General features: G+C 39.7%; 1 protein-coding gene across 2 annotated transcripts in view; it reads right to left on the bottom strand.

Annotated features, from left to right (window-relative positions):
• Nucleotides 1–22,470, bottom strand: part of CRYBG3 (crystallin beta-gamma domain containing 3) — a 124,546-nt gene that overhangs the window by 60,941 nt on the left and 41,135 nt on the right. For both annotated transcript variants that reach the window (XM_018056904.1, XM_018056951.1), the window contains exons 3-7: nucleotides 16,302–16,723; nucleotides 3,286–9,307; nucleotides 1,924–1,968; nucleotides 1,565–1,680; nucleotides 400–547 (exon numbers count right to left, since the gene is read on the bottom strand). In XM_018056904.1, coding sequence (XP_017912393.1) covers nucleotides 400–547; nucleotides 1,565–1,680; nucleotides 1,924–1,968; nucleotides 3,286–9,307; nucleotides 16,302–16,723 — 6,753 coding nt within the window. The remainder of the gene's footprint in view (nucleotides 1–399; nucleotides 548–1,564; nucleotides 1,681–1,923; nucleotides 1,969–3,285; nucleotides 9,308–16,301; nucleotides 16,724–22,470) is intronic.

Raw genomic sequence — 22,470 nt, 5'->3', positions numbered from 1 at the left:
CCCCAACCTACCTTCTGTAAATTTCTTCTAACGCTCATCTATCTCCCCTTCTCTTGTAAACATCACACATACCCACATATACACACCCACAAACCTCCACTAGAAAAACATATTTGGAAATAGCCTAAAGATGTCTGGATGGTATATTCCAACTACTATTAAAAATACATATACAACATGTAACATTTTATGTGCCAAATTTCATGTAACATTTAAAATTTTCATTCAACTTAATACTTTATGCATATCTAGTAAAAAAAATTATCACTATGATAATAAAGAATAACAAAATTACTACAATTATGATTAATACAAACTATTTCTAAGCAGTGCTGGGCCAAAGTACAGCTTTACTACATGACAAATGACACAAAATTTAAAAATCAACTGTTACATTACCTTTAAGACACGTTTGATAGAGCCCAACACAAAGTTTCTTTGTGGATGCTTTCTGTTCTGAAGAAGCCAGTCACGATTTAACACCTTTTCTCCTTCCTCCAGAACACATTTCTGACCTTGGAAATGTGGTTTCTCATATAAAATCCAGCTGAACAAATATAAAAAAGCATGATCAGCTATAATTAATCTTCTAAGAAATGAGGCATAAAACAAATATGAGAGTTATAAGTCACAGACTACATTGTCTATTCAAATGTAAAAATCTGGGCTATTTTCTACTACTAGCGTATAAACCTATTTTGAAACAATGATGTACTGACCAAGGAGTCTAAGAAAGAATATAAGTGCACCCAACTTACAGTGCTTCCTAAACACAGCACCACAATCTATGCTTGGGTCTATGTTTACGTATACATACATTTTATAGATGTTATATACACATTTACATTAAAAACAGTAGCTTAACAATTTCAAATTCCACTTCTACCCTAATTTTCCTGTTGCTGGATAAAAAAGCATCTGCGTCTCATTTTATTATTTGAAAACACACTACATCACACTGCTTATAACCTGAATACTGATCAGTGGGTAACCCAAACACCGGACAAAGAAATTCTGGTCCCCGCATGTCCATGAGACGTGGTCCATAATAACAAACGATTTTTCCAGCATTTTGGCAACCCACTCCAATACTCTTGTCTGGAAAATCCCATGGACAGAGGAGCCTGGTAGGCTGCAGTCCATGGGGTTACAAAGAGTCGGACATGACTGAGCAACTTCACTTTCACTTTACGCCATACAAAGAATCCTTCACTTGTTGCTTATGTCAGTGATACAAATGACTTTAAGCATGTGGCCTTCACATTCCTTACCATCCTACAAATTTTGAACTCATTTTCAAAGCTATGTTTCATTCAACTGAAGCATTCAACTTGTCAAATCTATCCTGCTAATCATGCAGTTATGAAATGGTACTATTTTACTGCAGGCTGTAAATACTAAAAACAACCTATATTTTCTAATTAAGTTATAAAACTCTAATGATGTTTCAAAAAATTATCTGGAGAGAAATGGATGCAACCTTAATACAAGAAAAACATACAGCATAAGCAGCAAGAAAACAGCTTAAGGGGAAAATATTATAAAATTTTAAGAGATCTCTTACCAGCCCCTTACAACTTTTATCAGTACCCCATTTGGATAAGACCAAGATGTAGCATCAGGAATATTACAGTAGATCTCTTGTTTATATTTTCTTCCATGGAGATCATAGATAACCATCTGCAACATATAGTAAGCAGGCATAATAACTAATTTTAAGAATGCATTTAAAATTCTAAAATGTCCTAGAATGCAGAAAATAAAATATCCTAAATACATAAAAGTAAATACCACTTTAGATGCTAAATTCTTGAACGAAATAACCATTTACTAAGTCAGTTAAAAGTTTCTACCTTAAACTCCCCAAACCTAAACCTAATCTTACTTCTTTTATTTTAGCCTATCTAAGAAACTTATGCTTACCTTTCCAGGTCTTGGGTTACATTTCAAAGTTTGTTTGCCAACATTCTGAAATAATAAAAGTGGAAGAAGTGAGCCGTAAGAAACATAAACAGAAAGATGGTTCACTTTCTTAGCAAATCCAATTTATTGCATATTTGTTTAGTGATCATCATTACAAGGGATAAAAAAGTAAGTACAAAGGAAAATAAAGCTGTGTGTCTGTCCTCAAGAAGCTTACAGTTTGGAAAGGAGAAAAGATGATCACATTTCTGTGACTCTTCTGGTGAGAGATTAGGTTAAACCCTCAGGTACTAAACAATCAAAATGTCAAGTTAAGGAAGTCAAGAGAAATGGCACCAGCATGGAGGTGAAGCGATGGCAGACAGAGGTTCCCAGGAGGCTTGTGTGAGGAAGTGGTATGGAAAAGACCTTGTGAAACAGGATTTCAGTAAGTGAAACAATGTGGCAGCCTGGTGCAGGAGTAGTAAAGAAAAAAAAATCCAGGAAGAGAACATCTTGAGACAAAGTACAGACATCTTAGAGGGTGTGTAACCAGAGCACAAAGTGGTGAGGCTGAACAAACAAAACTTGGGGACCTTGCAACACAGAGTGAAGAGGTTGCACTTGACTTAATAGGCAACAGGAATCATTAAAGAAACATTTCTGCAAAGCCCAGCCTTTCTTTCAAAAGGACCTTGCTTTACAAGCAACTGGCTGGTATTGAAATATTAGCACTTGCTACTAAGGGTATTTGGAATCCTAAAGGAAGTTCCATGATCTTGGGAATGTCAGAAAGAAATGTCCCAGGTCCAGTGAATCTTCTGTAGTAAACATTCAAATATTTCTAAGTTGAATAAAAGTGTAACTGAATTTCAGGACGTTTTCATCTCCTTTTTCTCAAATTAGTCTGCTTATTGCCCTGCTAAGCACGAACAAAAACAAGACCAAGTACAGTGAGACTGTTGTCAGGCAAACACTTAAAATATTTTAAATATTTAAAATATTTTTAAATATTGCAAAATCTTTTCATGAGACACATTAGTTCAACGGAAAGTGACAGTCTTTGTACATTCAATACCTTGAGAAATTCAAAACGTTGTCACAATTTAGTTTGAAGACTAGAAGTCAGCAAAGAACTGAGATTGTAACTTGCTTCTCTCTTAAGCCTTTTAAATTCTGATGAAGCAGTTTTGTTTTCTCAAACATAACAATCCAACTAAAATACATGAGGTATGATACACTTCAACTAAAGAACAAAGTAATCTCTGGTATTTTTTTAAACAGTCTTTACACAACCTCAAAACAGTGATTTTCCTAATAAACTTTTAGGTTATTTCATGACCCAAAGCACTACTTCATTAATTAATAATTATAATAACTTACCTCTGTGAATGGGCTTAATCGGCCAGGGGTGTCTTGAGTACGGAAATACTTTGACACTGGTTCCTGTAAAATTCCACCAAATCTGGCTCCTTTTTCTGAGGAATGGGTTTTAGAGGTCTGCAAATACTGATGATAAGCACTCTTTAGAGAAGAATGTAGTTTGGAAGTAAGGTCAGATTTTTGTAGAAATGAGGCCTTTTCTGGCCACAGACCAATCTGCAGATTAGAGGTTGTAGGCTCATTTGACATCACATAAGAATTCTTAGAGACTCCAGTACTTTCCTGGTCATCATCAGAACAAAATGTAAGAGAAGAATCCGGCCGCTTGAAGGTGACAGTTTCCTGCCTTCGAGCTCTCAGACTTCCTTTATGCAGTGGCTCTTCCTCATCGTCCTCTTCTTCCTCTTCTCCGCCCTCCTGTCTGTCATCTTCATCAAAATTCATCTTTAAACGCTCTGATACTGACTGGAGAAGCGATAATACAGAAGAGGGCTGGTTTGCATTCTCTCTTGATTTCGAGGCACCATGACGGCCAGGTGAGACCTCGCTGGATAGAATGTCCTCCTGAGAGCTGTCGTCCTCGTAAATGGGAGACAAAGCCAAGGGATAGATCTTGTACCTTTTGGCCTCTACCGATAAAAATGTTTCTGAACTGTCACTATCAAATGCATCACCTAATTTGGTTTCCTTTGCAAAATGATGGACGAGGTCAGTTCTACTTTCAGACCTTTCACAGGCGAAGACAGGCATGCGGTCAGGAGCTGTGTGAGGAATCAGGAGGGAATGTGTTCGTCTTACCTCGGTGGTAGCGTACTTGTCCTCATCTTGGAGGGGCTCTTCGTACAGTATAGTAAAGGAAGAATTTTCTTGCTCCTCCTGAGAGACGAAGGCTAAGTTAGGTTCTTCCTTTTTGTCTCCATACTCTAGGTCTCTTGCTTTCTTATGTACTGTAGTAACAGATGTTTTTCTGTCCAGCCTTCCCATGGTACCCTCAGGTTGAAAGTCTGGCACTGCTAAGGCTGGGTAGCCTTCATTATCCTTACTTAAGGTAGGCGATTCATAATCCCTGAAGTACGAGGCGAGTCTAGTGCCACACGCTATCAAGCCTGTCTTCGTTTCAGTAGGCTCTTTCTCCACTTCTCTACCACTCCTGCCAGCACCCTCTTGGTATGCTTCTTCAGCATCAGATATGGGAGATGTGGCCTCCACCTGTGTAACGGGCAACTCCAGACCTGTTCCATGTATTTTCTCAGAGCTGACTGCTGTGGGAAACACTCTGTGTTTCCTGATGGTCCCATCAGAATCTTCTGGGAATGTGCTTTCCATCTCTCTCTTAGAGGGTGTGGACAACATTCCCCCACTTGTCTCCTTCATATCTCCCTTACATATTTCAAAGGAAGCAGGTACTGCCTTCTGGGGTGCTTCTTTCATTTCTAATACAAAAGGAGGCATCATTTCACTTTTCCCAATAACCCCTTCAGCATCATTTTGGTAAGTGTTTTCCAAGTCTAATAAAGGTCCTTCAGTCTTTGCAGTGATCCCCTCACCATCTTTTTGGTAGACATTTACCACTTCTAATGTAAGAGACATCACCCCAGTTTTGTCCACTTCAGCATCTTTTTGGTAAATACTTTCCATTTCTAGTGTGGCAGGTATTGACTCAGCCTTTTCAGCAGTCCCCTCAGTATCTTTTTGGTAGATACTGTCCATTTCTGACACAACCGATGTCATTCCCGTCTTACCAACATCCCCCTCAGCATGCTTTTGGCAAATATTTTCCATTTCTAATGTAACAGGTGTCACCTCAGTCTTTGCAATATCCCCTTCAGCATCCTTTTGGCAAATATTTTCCATTTCTAAAGTGGCAGGCAATCCCTCAGTTTTTTCAATATACCTCTCAGCATCCATTTGGTATGCTTCTCGCATTTTAAGAATTTCAGCTGTTGGCTCAGTTTCTGAGGTACTCAATTCGGCATCCTTTTTATGTGCTCTTCCCATTTCTGACACTGGGGGGACTGCCTCATATTTCATAATATTCAACTCAGCATCCTTATTTGGTTTTCCCATTTCTAACATGGAAGGTATAAGCTCAATTTTTTCAGTATTTACTTCAGTGTCCTTGTGTATTTTCCCTACTTCTGACATTGCAAGGGGTGTGCTTTTGTTACTGTGTCCTGGCAAGCTTTTTTCAGATAAACATACAGAAGTATCAGACAAGCTGCTTTTAGATGTCCCAGGTACGTGAATGTCATCATTCACAAACGGAGGCCATTTGAAATTTAATAAAAGAGTTCTTGTATCCTTTGTCTCAGGTTTGTGATTATCAACATACTCTGTCCCCATTTTCTCCTTAGAGTCCTTTTTGCAAAACGAGTGTGTTTTTGCCTTATCATCTAACCCTGTAAAGGGTACGTTTTCAGCTAGTAAAGCAGTATCTGATTCCTGCAAATTTATACTATCAGATTGCCCATCTCTAGTTCCTGAAAAGGGGGATTTTTGGTAGAGAACAATTTCTCTTCCTCTTATTGACTCTGTGTCACTACCTAAGTTACTTACAGCAAAGAATCTACCTAATACTTTCCCACTGATTTCACATATGCTTTGATTTATTGCCTGTTCTGACCCCAAGAACTCTCTTACCATATCACATGGCTGAACACTATCACTATTCAGAACTTTTGAAGTATTAGCCTGAAGTTCAGAATCCAAGGTACCCTGAGCATCATTTGCTACAGTTTCTTGGGCTGAATAAATAATCTGATTGACTAATTCCCTAGCTCGGTCCTCTAACAACCAACATACATTCATTTTATCAGAATCAAAAAGGAGACTGTTCTCACCAACCACAGGTGAAACACAGGCCTTTTCTTCCCCTTGGACTTCAGGTATGTTTTCCACAGCCTGCTCTTCCAAATGCTCTGCAGGCTGGATCTCTGTCAGTGTCACTTCTGATGGGTTTTTCTCAGGGATGTCTTCTTCCAGGGTACCTGGATTCATTATGCCGTCTATGGCTCTATGTTCCTGGCAGGTATCGACTGAGTGTTTGGATTTTAGCTCTTCCCTGACAGAATTAAAGGCCTCCCCAATCAATGTAACAGCCTTTTTACAGAAATCACTCTCGAGGTCCAAAGGTTGGGCATGTGCTCTCCTCCTCGCTTCTATGTGCTCAGCAGAGGCCTCAGAACACTGCTGGCTTGAGCTGTTAACTGACGCTGGGGTCCCAGCAACTGCTCCAGTCGCTGCTTCCAAGGGATTGACAAATTGGGCAGCAGTTGGGAAATCAAGAGATACCATCCTAGTAGGAGCCCCCAAATGGTCCTGAAGAGGGGTGACTTCTGCCCCTGTGAGGTCAGATGTTTCCAATTCCAAATAAGAGCTTTTAGGGTCCAACAGATTAGTTAAGGAGGCACCTTCATGTGGGACATCTATGGGAACTTTTACAGAACTAAAATTATTTGCGGGGTTATGTGAACTTCTAACCATGCTAACTTCAGAGTTACTGGAGGAGGAAGGCAGGCTGTGAGTACCACCTCTTAGGGAATGAGCATCCTCTTTCTTTCTGGGAGATGAGACTCTCTTTTCTGTTCTCAGCACAGAAGGATTAGGAAGGAAACTTGAATCCTCAGATGCAAAATCCTCTTTTCCCAAACCGATACCAGAACCCAGAAAAGGTGACTTTGCTTTTGTGCTGTCAGTTTCTTGGAACTGGGGGGAAGTATTAGCTAAGCTGAGTTGTGAAAAATCAGAAATCTTTTTGCTCCCACAAGGAACTGAAGGTGGATGGATCATAGAAGCCTTGGCTGCACAATTCTGTGCCACTTGCCTAGTAACTTTCTCATCATGAACAGGTGGTGAAGTCTCAGGTCTATTACTCTGGAGATGAGCAGGTAGAGCACTGCAGGCTCCCACCTCCGTTCCCTGTACACCCTGATATTTGGAGGCAGAAGGGGAAACCTCAGTTTGGCAACTCTCTTTAAGGCTGGCATCTAAATATTTCTCTTTAATCTCCTCATGATCCACTAACTGAAAAATTTTGTCCTGTTCAACTTCCAGGGAAGTCAATTCTGCTAAAGCAGGATTTGCTGGCACACCTGTGATTTCAAGTGGAGAAGAAATTTCATCCTGAGAAATGTCTCTGGGCTCTGTTCGGGAAACAGGTATCTTGGAGAGACTTAGAGTTTTTCCTGGTCCAGAATGTGACTCAACAGGAACATTGTTCTGACCACTAACATCAGCTTCTGGTAACATTTCTGCAGTGCTATCAGTTTTGGTTTCCAAGGAGAAAGAAGAATCAAGCTTGTCTGCAGTGCTCTCACTTGCTGCAGTGCTGGATAGCACTGACTCTGCTCTCTCAGGGTCTTGAGATGAAGTGGAACTGTGCCCCTTGCAGAGGCTTGCAGGCTCAAAGCCCAAGTCCGCTGCAGTTATGTTGGTGTCACTGGCTTCGAGATCTAGTACATACTGGTATTTCTCCCTATCAGGAAGAACTTCCTTGGATTCAAGAGTTGTAGGTGCATGCTCAGAGTGAAGGCACCCAGGGAGACTCTTCCTGTCTGTGGCCTCCACATGATTTGCTACATGTTCTTGTTGACACTGATGAGACTGACTGGAGCTACCAACAATGTTGATATCTCCAGTTTCAATGAGCACAGAAGAACCTTCATTCTTTAAAATAGGAATATCCACCTGGCTCAGCATGCCGACTCTGGAAACAATGGTAGGGCGTGAAGCACTGAAATCTGACTTTTTATGGCCAAGGCTGGGAGATGTCCTGGCATCAGGTGACGCTGTGGCTTGTTGAGGACTCTCAGAGTCAAGAAGGGATTCTGAAATGTGATTTCTATAAAGTTCAAGATTCAGTTCAGTGGCTATTTTATTTTCTAAGCATGTTACAACTACTGATTCACTGGTGTGTTTTACAGAGGCAGCTTCCTTTTGATTCATCCTAAAGGGAGGCACTTTGCCATGTGGCCTAACAAGGTTTTTGACTTCTGTTAGTAATAGTGGGTCAGTGTCTTTGTGTAATGACTCGATTCTATCTTCTGGAGCTTTGACATGACTTGAAGTAGTGGGTTCCTCAACTGATGTGTTTTCTGTTTCTTGCTTGATTTCTGCAGGAGCCAAAATTTTCTGTGTGTCTTGGGCAGATGATCTGTTTCCAGCATTTACAAGTTCTGTGTCTGTTACAGCTTGTTTCTGGAAAGCCATGGGGCTGGTGTGATTGGCAGCCTGCTTTGATGAGTTCTCTACCGCTTGCTTGTCAGAACACTTACTCTCTGGCAACTGCAGAGCTTCACGCCTAATTGATTTATTTGGACTTGGCAAATCTGCACTTCCAAGTGTGGTAGGGTCACTCCCATCAGATTTACTACAAGAGAAGTCAGAAATAGCAGGGTTCTCGGCCTGCACTGGTGTCCCATCACTCATCACGGGGCTGGTTCGTTTTACCACAGTTCCTGGTGCTGCTGTCCTCTGCAAGTCCGGACTATAAGGAATTTTGCTGCTGTTACTTTCTGTAAACAATGCTGAACATCCGAAATTTCTGTCAGTCTGAGAACCTGGTGCACAACTCAAATGGTGCCGTGAGTCAGAATCTCCAGCAGTGGAGCTGGAGCTCGTCACAGGACAGGATGATCTACTTGTCTCGGGTCCCCCAGGATAGGCTTTATTTAAAACACCCCCAGAAGAAGCCGTGTTGGCTAGTCCTTGGTTGTTTGTTGAATGGCTTTCTGTGTTGAGATCTCTTTCGTTATAATCAGAGTCTTCTAACTGGCCTTCAGGCACTTGTCCTTTCACAGGTATGCCTGTGCTAGCTGATGACAGTAATAACACCATTCCAGCCTCCATCTCCTTTCCAGGGCCACGATGTGTGCTTGTACTAGAGTCAGAACTTGCATTTTCTCTGTCTAAGGGATTCACGGTTTCCGACACTGTCTGCTGCTTCAAATACTTCTTAATTTGTCTGGGGCCTCGGTAGGTTGCATACGTTACTAAAGGCCTCTCTGATTTACCATCCATTTGTCTGCAAAAAAGAACAGCATGAGAGTATCAGGAAAGATAATTAGTGACACTTAACAGCAATTCCAGAAATCATGGTGAAGTGTATCTTTCAAATGGTCCTATTCTTAATATGTCTAAAGTTGGGAAGGAAATTCTTGAATTTTTAGTCCAGGCTGTCTGTATTAAGCATAATACAGATTTGACCAGCAGCACAGGAATGTCAAGCCAACCTGAATGTTTGAACTCCTCAGAACTGTCCCTTTCACTTGATTATGTCTGTCTCTCCCACAGTGATTAATGGAGAGAATATGGGCTGACAAACCTAAGGCTTAGGTTCTATTAATAGTTTTGATCTCCAGTGAGTGCTTGACTAGAAGGAACCACATTGCCTTCATGCCTCATATTGGTAGCTCATGGCTACATCACTGGTTTCTGCACCATATCAGAGTATCATAGCAAGTTTCTCTTCTTTTACTTAGATGTGAATTTGGAACAGCCGCTTTTAGCACAGAGGCAGAGAAGTTGTAAAGAAAACACCTGGCAAGATGTCTAGCCTGCCGTAAGTATTCAGCATATATTTAAGCCAATAAATGACAGAATTGCCTTAAAAATCCTCTCTCCTGTTAAGCTCTTTAGAGATTCAATTAGCATGTGCTGTGTTTAGTCACTCAGCTGTGTCCGACTCTTTGCAACCCCATGGACTGAGGCCTGCCAGCCTCCACTGTCCATGGGGATTCTCCAGGCAAGAATGCTGGAGTGGGTTGCCATGCTCCTCCAGGGGCTCTTCCCAACCCCAGTCTCCCACATTGCAGGCAAATTCTTTACCATCTGAGCCACCAGGTTAGCATAATGAGTATTAAACTGGCTGGGCAAATGCAGAAATCAAAAAATTTGTAGCACCAATTCCCAATTTTTTCTCAGCCCTAGACTACATTTCCTGATATTCTCAGCATCCGTTGTTCTGGGGAATCTATCTCTGGGAGCTCTGATGCTATGCTATGCTGCCTTATGGTCTTTCATACACACTATTCTTTCCCCTTCTCCAATGCAAGCCCCAGACAGAAACTCATACCCTCCGAGACTCAGCTCCCAAGTTATTTCTAACGCAAACCCACCCCGGGACCTGTTTACTGTTACTAGAATGGGCAGTTAGTCTCTGATCTCTGGGTACAAACGGCCCTGAGCAAAGACTTGCCATAAAAAGATCTATGCACCAATTTATTTCCCCACTAACCTAGTGACTGTTTGAAGACAGACACTATATCTTCATCATCTTTGTATTTTTAAGTGCCCTACAAAAGACCTGACAAATGGTGTATGTTTAATAGCTTTGTGCAAATTGATGAATGGCTTAAGTAAAGCAATGATACTAAATGCTAAGCGATTTGTTTTCGACTTTCTTAATCGGATCCAAAAAAAGCTGATACAAAAGTGCTTTCAGTTTTGTGTACTAGTTACATTTTAGTGTCTCAACTACAAAAATGTATGGTAGAAAAACCTGAAGTATATTCTAACATTTTCAGGTTAAACATATAATTAACAAAACATTATAGAACTCATATGAATAACTAGGAAATCCAGTTATTCCAATAACTAAAAATGATGTTTTTTCTCAACTTTAAAGCAACACCATGAAGAACGATAGATTTGTCTGCATGATAACACACAAAGTAAACTTCTGAGATGTAAAATCTTCATCACCTGGCCCCTTACAAAGTTCTTTAATTTTAGCTGAAACTGTTTATTTCAACCTATATAACTGCTGGCCTCTAAAATCCTCTGCACCACTATTATACAAAATTTGTATTGGTTACATTCATTTATTTTTACTGTCCCTTTTAAAACAGGTATAGGAGATGTGTAGAGAAAAGCTTTGCTTTGGAGAAGTGATTTTAGCTGCTGCAAGAGTTTCAGGCTAGACGAAAGACAGTTATGAAACAAAGTTAAAATGCTGGATAAGGGAACCTGTCTAAGAGAAAAACACATATAGGTAAATTTATGTCATTGCTGAGATCCTATTTTAAAATGCATAAATTATTCAGAAAGCACAAGAGCTTTTCAAAACAATATATCAAGATCCAGAAGTATGAAAAATGACAAGTTTTATTTGATTTTTCTTTTAAAAGCTTTTACATTTTATAATTAAAAATCTACTTTCAAGACTGCAATGTTTTCCCTCCACCCCAAAGATCTCCAAAATGTACATGATGTCCAAAGAAACAGGCCATGAGAGAGAAGGACCTGAAGTTTATTCTTCATGTGTAGTAAAACTTAGGTTTTCTTACTACCAACACCATCCTAACCATTTTACTCTATATCAATCCAATAATGCAACTCTTAATCTAAAATAACTTCTATTAAAATAAACCACAGAGAAAAATCCACTCCAGGAAAATTTCAGTTCACTGTAGGAATGCCTTTTGGTAGTTTTGGAGTCCTTTGTAGGGAGGGTTGGCAGAATAATTGTTTTCCATTTGGGGAGTTTTCTGGGTACTTTCAACGGAAATGATTTAATTGATTTATATGAACTAGTTTAAATTTCTGACGAGATAATCTCCGGCAGCATCCTGTATGGAAATGTTACATGCTTGTAACTAAAATATGCATTCTTTATACTAAACAACTACAATGCCACGTTAAAATCACTGAACATCAAAGTCGCAAGCTTAGCTTCATGTATTATAATTAGTCCCTGCAGGTACTGATGAGCCACACTCACACTCTATAAATGGTTAGTCATGCCAAGATAGTCTTATTTTCTACAGCGTTCTTTCACAGGTTGTAGCTGAGTCTTCACAATTGAACAGTATTAAGAATGTAAAACTGTCCTTTGTTATGTTTTTCTCTAATTAGGAAACAGGAACAAAATGGAAATGTCAAAAATATATAACTTTACAAATAAGCTAAATATGGAAAATTAAAAAGGTTTTCACAAAATAAAAAATGTATTGTCATGTGTTATGTAAAGTTGAAGTATGTGATCTGAATAATACTAATAGAAAAGTAAAATATCTAAAAAATTCAAATATTTAAGGGAACAGATGTACAGATTGAAAATGTGAAAAGGTTTTTATGCATTTCAGCCCAAACATACCTACCTATCATGTGAAGGCTTACTAAGCCTCTGCTCACTACACATGGCTGTGCTCTATCCTGGATAAATCCAATATATCTGATACTACAAAGGTCAACCAAAGACATGCATCATTCTTCAAAGAAAATTCTGTAAAAGCTGCCTGAAAATAATAGTGTTAGAGCAAACATCAACCTAATTCACTTTTAGCAAGTATGATTAAGCTACTTTTTTAGCATTAAGATTTATTTTCTTTCAAATTATATAGTTAAGAATATCTTCTCTCACAATAGGGAAGATTCTTAACTTTTCTATGTAAAGAAAAGCTGTAAAACCAGCAATTAAAAAAAAATCACAATAAAGTTTTGACAGAAGAGTTTCTCAAGATGATAGGAATCTGCTGAAAATGGAAGAATTATACAACATTTTCAAGAATTTGAACCCAATAACAAAGTAGCTTCCTATACAGATTACACCAGGAGGATGTTATAGTATGGAAAGCAATCTAAAAACTGTTATCAAACAAGTTTACTTAAAGGCTTTAAGGATATTAAAAATGAAGTCTATATAGTCAACCATACATGAAAACAATTACAAAGCTATTTTTATTATTTTTAATTAACTGAAGATGAAATCATTTACAATGCTTTTTGATGAGGATTTTTTACAAACACTTCAAATTATAGCTAATAAGTTGTCTAAAATTTTAAAATTGTATTAATAGTGATTAAAGTGATGTGATGTGATGTGAAAGTCATTCAGCCGTGTCCAACCCTTTGCGATCCCATGGATTATACAGTCCATGGAATTCTCCAGACCAGATCACTGGAGTGGGTAGCCTTTCTCTTCTCCAGGGGATCTTCCCAACCCAAGGATCTCTAGTAATTTCAAAAGCATAGATTCAATTTTAAATAAAGTTTTATATTTGAAACATGCTCATAACTGACTCAATGAACATGAATTTGAGCAAACTAGGAGACAGTGGAAGACAGAGGAGCCTAGTGTGCTGTAGTCTGCAGGGTTGCAAAGAGTTGAACAGGGTTGCAAAGACATGGACAGGATTTAGCAAGTGAACAACAACATGTTCTTAATAAAAATGAAATGTCCATGATTTTAGCAAACTGATATCACAGAAATAAAACTTAAACCTTTAAAATGCAGATTCTCAAAATTAGTAAATATCTTCTTCAGACATATTATTGAAATTATGCCTAAAATCAGGTATAAGCAGACTGTAATTATACTGTCAAAATGCACTATTAACCAAAACAGTATTTGACTTTATATAATAATTCCTAAACAAATGGACAGTTTTTAACAGAACATTACTAACACTATAAATAATTCTAAGCCTGATAACCTGTAGGATTTCTGAAGCTGGGCTGGAGAAAGCCTGTGTCTCAGTCAAAATGGGGGCCTAATGGTCTTTCTCTTTCCTCTAAGAATCACTGTTCTTTGCTGAGGTGGTTCTGGTGAACTGCCTTAAGCAATTATTCTATCATCAAGGAGGGCTTTACTAAAAAGAAGAGGCACAGTATCCTCTTCCATTTTCTATTGTCTAATATCAAAGGAAATAACCTGACCTACTAATCAAACCCAGAGGAGAAAAAAGAAAAACCACAAACCTTTGATTCTACTCAATTCCCACGTAACCTCAAAATATGCACAATTTTAAACTTCTTTAGAGACAAAAAGTCACTTGGAGAGATATTAGATGGTTGTTGGGCCCCACTCCTAGAGACTATGATTTAGTGGGTCTGAGTCAGATAACTTGCATTTCTAATGCTTCCCAGGTGATGCTGATCCAAGGACTGAACTTTGAACATCATTGCTTTGGATAATCCTTTCTCATGGACGGAGGAGCCTGGCAGGCTACAGTCCATGGGGGGTCGCAAAGAGTCAGACATGGCTAAGCTACTTCCCTTTCACTTTATTATAATGTACCCAAATTTAACCATTTGTCTGCTATTGGACGTTTGTTACCAATGATGTGTTCCTACATATGTTTCAATAAACACCTTTGTATATCATTAGTAATAACCTACAAGCTTCTCAAGGTTCCTGATACATGCAGCCCTCCACTCACAGCACTGTATATGAGCATTAGCCAAGTCAACTCCAACTCCTACAGAGTATTATCACTTATTACCATTATCAGTTTAGTAGGAGAAAAGTTCTCACCTTAGTTTGCATTTCCTTGATTGCTAGTGAGAACAAATCTCTTCCTCACTTATCTGAATGACTTGTTTTTATTGTTTGCCCATTTTATTCTATTGGTGAGCTAACTAAAATGCTTGTCAGTTAAAGCATTCTCATTTGCCAATTTACTGTATTGCTCGAGGTTTTTGACATAAGAGAGTTCGAAAATTGGAAGCAATTTTGTCTATTTTCTCTTTCCAAATACTTTCCATTGCTATCATGCTTAGAAAACTGCTTCTCATCAAAATAATTCACACTTAGATGCTTTTAGTTTTGTATGTTTCTTAATCATTTTTATTCTGCTCTAATTTTAATATAAAATGACATGATTATCTAGTTTTTATTTTTTTCTCCCAATTGTTACCCAATTTCCTCAAGTTTTCCTTTCTACATGAATACATAATGCTGTCACATTTGAAGGCTCAAATAGACAAGGGTCCATTTCCAGACTGTCTATTCTGTTCCATTTAAGCATCTAGCAAATATTACACCAGTATTATGACATCATTTCAATAAATGTAGCTTTATGGGAACATTTTAAGATCTGGTAGGGCAAGCCCCACCCTCAGCATTCCTGATGGGCAAACCTGAATCCACTTGGGGTCTCAGTTCTCACAACCATAAAATGGGTCTGTGCCTACACCTACCTTAAAAGCTTACTAAGAGGAACTGACTGAAAGCACATGCCTGAGGAAACTTTGAAACTACAAAGGATCACACAGTTCTAAGTTGTCATCTTTATCTGCCTACGGTATTGATGATCTCTTTAAATAATAAAAATAATTCTCAACTAGAGGATAAATTAAAATCAATGAACCAGATACTTACTAGCTATGAATGAATACTTATATGTTACACAAAATATCTAATGCATTCAACATTGTTATAAATATTTTCTGGATAGAAAATATTCTTTCTAGCTCATTTGAATAAAAGAATAACAAGTTAGTGCCCATTTGTTAATCAAAGAAAGGAAAAAGGGGTGGTGAAATGCTCCTTAAATTTGTGCAAGATTTGTTTCTTGGAGCTAAGAGAAAGGTTCAAAAGGCTACTTTTATAAGTATAGTCAATTTCTTCTCTTAATCCCTTTAATTGGATTCCACAAAGAAATGATATTGATAGAATGTGAACACAAATCATAGGACTATTTTTGTTCCCAAAACACAGATACTGAACCCACTGCCTGTCTGACTACAGAAGAATTCAGACAACAGAAAACACTCCTGTTTAAAGAAGTCTTAAATAAGAAATAAATCTTTTGGGCCTCCTTGGTGTCTCAGTGGTAAAGAACCCGCCCGCCGATGCAGGAGACATAGATTTGATCCCTGGCCCAGGAGGGAACACATGCTGTGTGGCAGCTAAACCCACGCGTCATAACTACTGAGCCTGTGCTCTATAGCCCATGCTCCACAACAGGAGAAGCCACCACATGAGAAGCCTGCGCACTGCAGCTAGAGAAAGCCTGTGTGCAGCAACCAAGACCCAGCACAGGCAAAAATTAATAAGTAAAATTATTTTTTAAAAAAGGAAGTAAATCTTGTACTATAACCAAGTTAGCACCAGAAGATATTAGTACCACCCACTAAAATGGCTCAAAAGACCCTAGATATGGTATACAAAATCATGTAATTTTTCACCTAGTAGCAGGGACATAACAATATTTTTTCAAATCCCCTTAGTCAATAGTAGAACTAAGGCTAGGTCCAAAAGCTCAATTTTTCAGCTAAGTAAATTTTAAACTTACTGCAGCAAGTCACCGGCTTCCTGTTCACTGTCTTGTGTTGTATCCAAAGAAAAGGCATCTGAGAGCTCAGCTGAGCTGGATTCCTGTTCCTCTGCTGGAAGCGCCTGGGTTCTCAGGGAGCCACCAACATTTTCCCTTTGGCCCCCTTCCTCATGACGACTGGGATTTCGTAAGTCTTTCTCAGGTTTGTCATGTTCATCTTTGAAAGAAGACTGCTTGGCTTCACAGAGAGATGACTTTCCTGAGATATTGAATAAGTTACCTAGAAACTGGAAGAAGCTTTCTTTTGGCTGTTTATCGCTTTCTCCTATTTTGGCCTCTGAAGTGGAACTGGAAAGGTCGTTGGGCTTTTTGGAATCTTCCTGTGTTGGCACAGTGATCAGCTGCTGGGCCTGGGTCCTTTTGTCCTCACTTTGGGGAATCTTGGAAAACAAAACAGAGAATATTAAGCATCATCATTTTAAAAATGACACGGGCTGACTGCTAACCTATTGCGTGACACTCTCTGTGCTAAAGGCCAGGGATGTTTCTGTGAATGAGACGGATGGCTTCCACCTCTTAGTAGTTTACAACCTACTAAAGGGCACAGTCAGCACAGCGTTAACAACATGATATGGTAAATGTCACAAAGGGACAAGTACAGTCCACGTGGGAGCCCAGGGCTAACCAGTCTAGGTTTGGGGGTGGTGAGAGCAGAGGAGGTTACTTGGCAGGGGGGGTGGGAGGTGCCCTTGCAAGGAGACGCAGACAGAGCCAGTGGGATGCCTGTTCATCCCCCTCTCTCTCTGCTTCCCCCCAACCCCATGACCTTTCCCAGCCCACACATCCATCTTCTCTCCATGTCCAATGAGGAGTCAGCTTCTAATTTAAAATGACTGGAGGTAAGGTTGTAAAATGAGAAGAGCGAAAGGTAAGTATGGAGAGATAAGTAAAGGGATACATCATAGCAAACCTTCTATGTATCTCAATTTAGCCTTTATTATTACAAAACTAATAGTATTCTTATGTGCTCCATACAGACAACACCTAAACAGACTTCATCATTTCTGCATTGTGTTAACCCCTGAAGCTACCACATGATAGAAAACTGTTTCTCAAGAAGATCAGGAAAGACAGCAGCACAGTGTATCAACGAGAGGAAAAGCCCACTATAAACTCTCCATGGTATGCATGGAAGTGTATCCATGTCAAACCTACTCTCCCAATTCAGAGCATCCTCCCTTTCCCCTCCCTGTGTACACGTCTCTATTCCTGCCCTGGGAACCTGCTGTACAGCTTGGGGAGCTCAGCCGGATGCTCTGTGATGACCTAGATGGGTGGGATGTGGCAGGGGAGGAAGGACAGAGGGAGGGGATATATGTCTGTTAATACTTGGAGCTGATTCACTCTGTTGTACAGCAGAAACACAAGCTTATAAAGCAATTATACTCCAAATTAAGAAAAAAAAAAAAACTTCATGGTAAAACACAAAGCCCTGATATATGTATTAACGCAGATGGTGGGCAGCACCAGGAATTCTTGCAGATGCAAGGGGTGTGTTTTACCTGCTCATAGTTAACCTACTAGTGAAGCACTGGAGAAGGAAATGGCAACCCACTAAAGTATTCTTGCCTAGAGAATCCTGTGGACAGAGGAGCCTGGTGGGCTGCTGTCCATAGGGTTGCACAGAGTCAGACACAATTGAAGCAACTTAGCATGCATGCATGCATTGGAGGAGAAAATGGCAATCCACTCCAGTATTCTTGCCTGGAGAATCCCAGGGACAGAGGAGCCTGGTGGGCTGCCATCTATGGGGTCACACAGAGTCAGACACGACTGAAGCGACTTAGCATGCATGCATGCATTGGAGGAGAAAATGGCAATCCACTACAGTATTCTTGCCTGGAGAGTCCCAGGGACAGAGGAGCCTGGTGGGCTGCCATCTATGGGGTCACACAGAGTCAGACACGACTGAAGCAACGCAGCAGCAGTGAAGCACACTCCATTCACGTGTACAACATGTGACCGTGCTGGCAGTCCACGCTCTCTCCTGCCTAAAGCGTCCTTAGCTTCAGGCAAAGGGGCCAACTCAGCCTGCCTTTCCCAACATGCTCATTCACCTACTTGTACGAGGAATGCCGTCTAATAGTATCTGTCAGACATCACACTCACTGGTCTTTATAAAAGGAAAGCTCAAGTGTGAGTCAGAAAAATATCAGCATGCCAAGGTGAAACCACCTGAGGCCACTGCAGGTTCATAGGATGAAGTTTTGTAAGAAGCTGATCTTCAAGAAGGCAAGAACATCCAAATGTCATTTGTTCACTTCCTTCCTTGTTTTAATCCAAATTCAAAACAGCTTAAAGGAGTGTTCCACTAACCACTAATAATACTTGGCATATGAATGGTTGTGAAATGTTTAGAACCCATTAGCCTAGGAAATTAATTTCAAGTGAACCATATTTCAAGGTCTATTCCAACCTTAGGAGTCAGGACTATTTTTGAATAAACACATTCGCATTTTCCTATGTGTTAGGTCCTTAATATAACTTGTGAGTCTTTTACATTTAGAATACCACCAGCCTTCTAGAGTCAAAGTCTCACCTTTTACTGGTTTCAACTGCAACTCAATCCCACATGTCTCCACCTCATCCACCCAGCCTTCTGCTCTTTATGGGGGCCTGCTCTATAAATGAACTGCGCTCTCTTCTCATGTCAACAGCTTAAATAGCCTCTCAATATGACAGCAGAAAATACGCTAGAGGACATTCTGAAAGTGATCATGTGTTATGTTTTTTTTTTTTTGTCCTTTACTCCATTTACTTTGTTGTAACAGCCAGCCACAATGCTTAAGTGAACTGTACGCTACTCACTAAAATAACACCAATATTCTTAAAATGCATACAGATTCACAAGGGGGTTTTATAAAACTAGGGCAGTGTTTTTTTTCTTTTTAAAGGAAAACAGAATATAATGATTACATTTTTAACATCAATAAAATCAAGACAAAAAACTTCTATAAAATCAAAAACACTATCTCACTGCCTCAATTATTTTTAGTTACTTGACAATTCCTTTCAAAATACAATGGACTGCTTCCAACTGTATGGTACAGGCACAAAAACAGAAGTATAGACCAATGGAATAAGACAGAAAGACCAAAGATAATCCACGCACATATGGGCACCTTATCTTTCACAAAGGAGGCAAGAATACACAATGGAAAAAGATGATCTCTCTTCAATAAGCGGTGCTGGAAGAACTGGACAGCTACATGTAAAAGAATGAAATTAGAACACTTCCTAACACCATACACAAAGATAAACTCCAAATGTATTAAAGACATAAATGTAAGACCAGAAACTATAAAACTTGTAGAAGAAGACATAGGCAGAACACTGAATGACATAAATCATAGCAATATCCTTTATGACCCACCCCCTGGAATAATGGAAATAAAAACAAAAATAAATAAGTGGGACCTAACAAGGAGAGTTATGACCAACCTAGATAGCATATTCAAAAGCAGAGACATTACTTTGCCAACAAAGGTCCGTCTAGTCAAGGCTATGGTCTTTCCTGTGGTCATGTATGGATGTGAGAGTTGGACTGTGAGGAAAGCTGAGTGCCGAAGAATTGATGCTTTTGAACTGTGGTATTGGAGAAGACTCTTGAGAGTCCCTTGGACTGCAAGGAGATCCAACCAGTCCATTCCGAAGATCAGCCCTGGGATTTCTTTGGAGGGAATGGTGCCGAAGATGAAACTCCAGTACTTTGGCCACCTCATGCAAAGAGTTGACTCATTGGAAAAGACTCGGATGCTAGGAGGGACTGAGGGCAGGAGGAGAAGGGGACGACAGAGGATGAGATGGTTAGATGGCATCACTGACTCGATGGATGTGAGTCTGAGTGAACTCCAGGAGTTGGTGATGGACAGGGAGGCCTGGCGTGCTGCGATTTATGGGGTTGCAAAGAGTCGGACATGACTGAGCGACTGAACTGAACTGAACTGAATTAAACGTAAAAGCTTTTGCACAGCAAAGTAAACTATAAACAAGGTGAAAAGACACCCTCAGAAGGGAGATAATAATACCAAATGAAACAACTGACAAAGGATTAATTTCCAAAATATGTAAGCAGCTCATACAACTCAATACCAGAAAAACAAGCAACCCAATCAAAAAGTGGGCAAAAGGCCTCAACAGACAATTCTCCAAAGAAGACATATGGAGGGCTAATAAACACATGAAGAGATGCTCAACATCACACTCATTATTCAGTTCAGTTCAGTCGCTCAGTCGTGTCCGACTCTTTGCAACCCCATGAATCGCAGCACACCAGGCCTCCCTGTCCATCACCAACTCCCGGGGTTCACTCAGACTCACATCCATCGAGTCAGTGATGCCATCCAGCCATCTCATCCTCTGTCGTCCCCTTCTCCTCCTGCCCCCAATCCCTCCCAGCATCAGAGTCTTTTCCAATGAGTCAACTCTTTGCATGAGGTGGCCGAAATACTGGAGTTTCAGCTTCAGCATCAGTCCTTCCAAAGAAATCCCAGGGCTAATCTTCTTCAGAATGGACTGGTTGGATCTCCTTGTAGTCCAAGGGACTCTCAAGAGTCTTCTCCAACACCACACTTCAAAAGCATCAATTCTTCAGTGCTCAGCTTTCTTTATAGTCTATCCATACTCGACCACTGGAAAAACCATAGCCTTGACTAGACAGACCTTAGTCGGCAAAGTAATGTCTCTGCTTTTCAACATGCTATCTAGGTTGGTCATAACTTTTCTTCTAAGGAGTAAGCGTCTTTTAATTTCACGGCTGCAGTCACCATCTGCAGTGATTTTGAAGATTGAAAAAAATAAAGTCTGACACCGTTTCCACTGTTTCCCCATCTATTTCCCATGAAGTGATGGGACCGGATGCCATAATCTTTGTTTTCTGAATTTTGAGCTTTAAACCAACTTTTTCACTCTTCTCTTTCACTTTCATCAAGAGGCTTTTTAGTTCCTCTTCACTTTCTGCCATAAGGGTGGTGTCATCTGCATATCTGAGGTTATTGATATTTCTCCCAGCAATCTTGATTACAGCTTGTGTCTCATTATTAGACAAATGCAAATCAAAATTACAATGAGATATCACCTTGCACCAATGAGAATGGAAAATCCACAAACAACAAGTGTTGGAAAGGGTGTGGAGAAAAGGGAACCCTCCTTCACTGCTGGTGGGAATATAAATTGATAGAGCCACAGTGGAAGACAGTATGGAGAGTCCTTAAAAAACTAGGAATAAAACCACCATACAACCCAGAAATCCAACTCCTAGGCATATACACTGAAGAAACCAAAACTGAAAAAAATACATGTACCCCAATATTCCCTACAGCAGTATTTATAATAGCCGATAGACATGGAAGCAACCTAGATGTCTTCTGACAGATGAATGGATAAAGAAGTTGTGGTACATTTATACGATGGAATACTACTCAGCCATAAAAGGAATGCATCTGAGTCAGTTCTAATGAGGTGGATGAACCTAGAGCCTATTATACAGAGTGAAGTAAGTCAGAAAGAGAAAAACAAATATTGTATATTAACACATATATGTGGCATCTAGAAGGATGGTACTGAACCTCATTAGTAGCATCCTTCTAGATGCCATATATATGTGTTAATACACAATACAGACATAGAGAACAGACTTAGGGACAAGGGACAGGGAGAAGAGGGAGATGGTGAGATGAACGGAGAGACTAGCATGGATGCGTATACACTAACATACGTAAATAGATAGCCAACGGGATCTGCTGTTTATGACTCAGGGAACTCAAACTGGGGATCTGTAATAACCTAGAGGGGATGGGCAGGAGGTGGGAGAGAGATTTAAGAGGGAGGGGGCTAATGTATACCTATGGTTAACTCATGTTGATGTATGATAGAAATCAAACCAATATTATAAAATGATCATCAATCAATTTTAAAAATTTTTTAAAATATATAATGGACTGTTTCCTAAGCAAGGAAAATACATTTTGCTAAACTAGTGAATGCCTTCACATTTAACCTTTTTAGAGTGATATATATAAAAAATTTTTAAAAACCACTTAATTCTCCTTCCTTTCAATAATCACTTCTTTGCTATCCCAGAATCCCTGTATCTTAAATGTAATAAGAACATTTTCTCAGTTTCCTT

This window comes from Capra hircus, chromosome 1 (assembly GCF_001704415.2).
Source record: "Capra hircus breed San Clemente chromosome 1, ASM170441v1, whole genome shotgun sequence".
Classification (NCBI taxonomy): domain Eukaryota; kingdom Metazoa; phylum Chordata; class Mammalia; order Artiodactyla; family Bovidae; genus Capra; species Capra hircus.
Note: the sequence above shows the minus strand (reverse complement) of the source record. Positions and strands in the feature narration are given on the sequence as shown.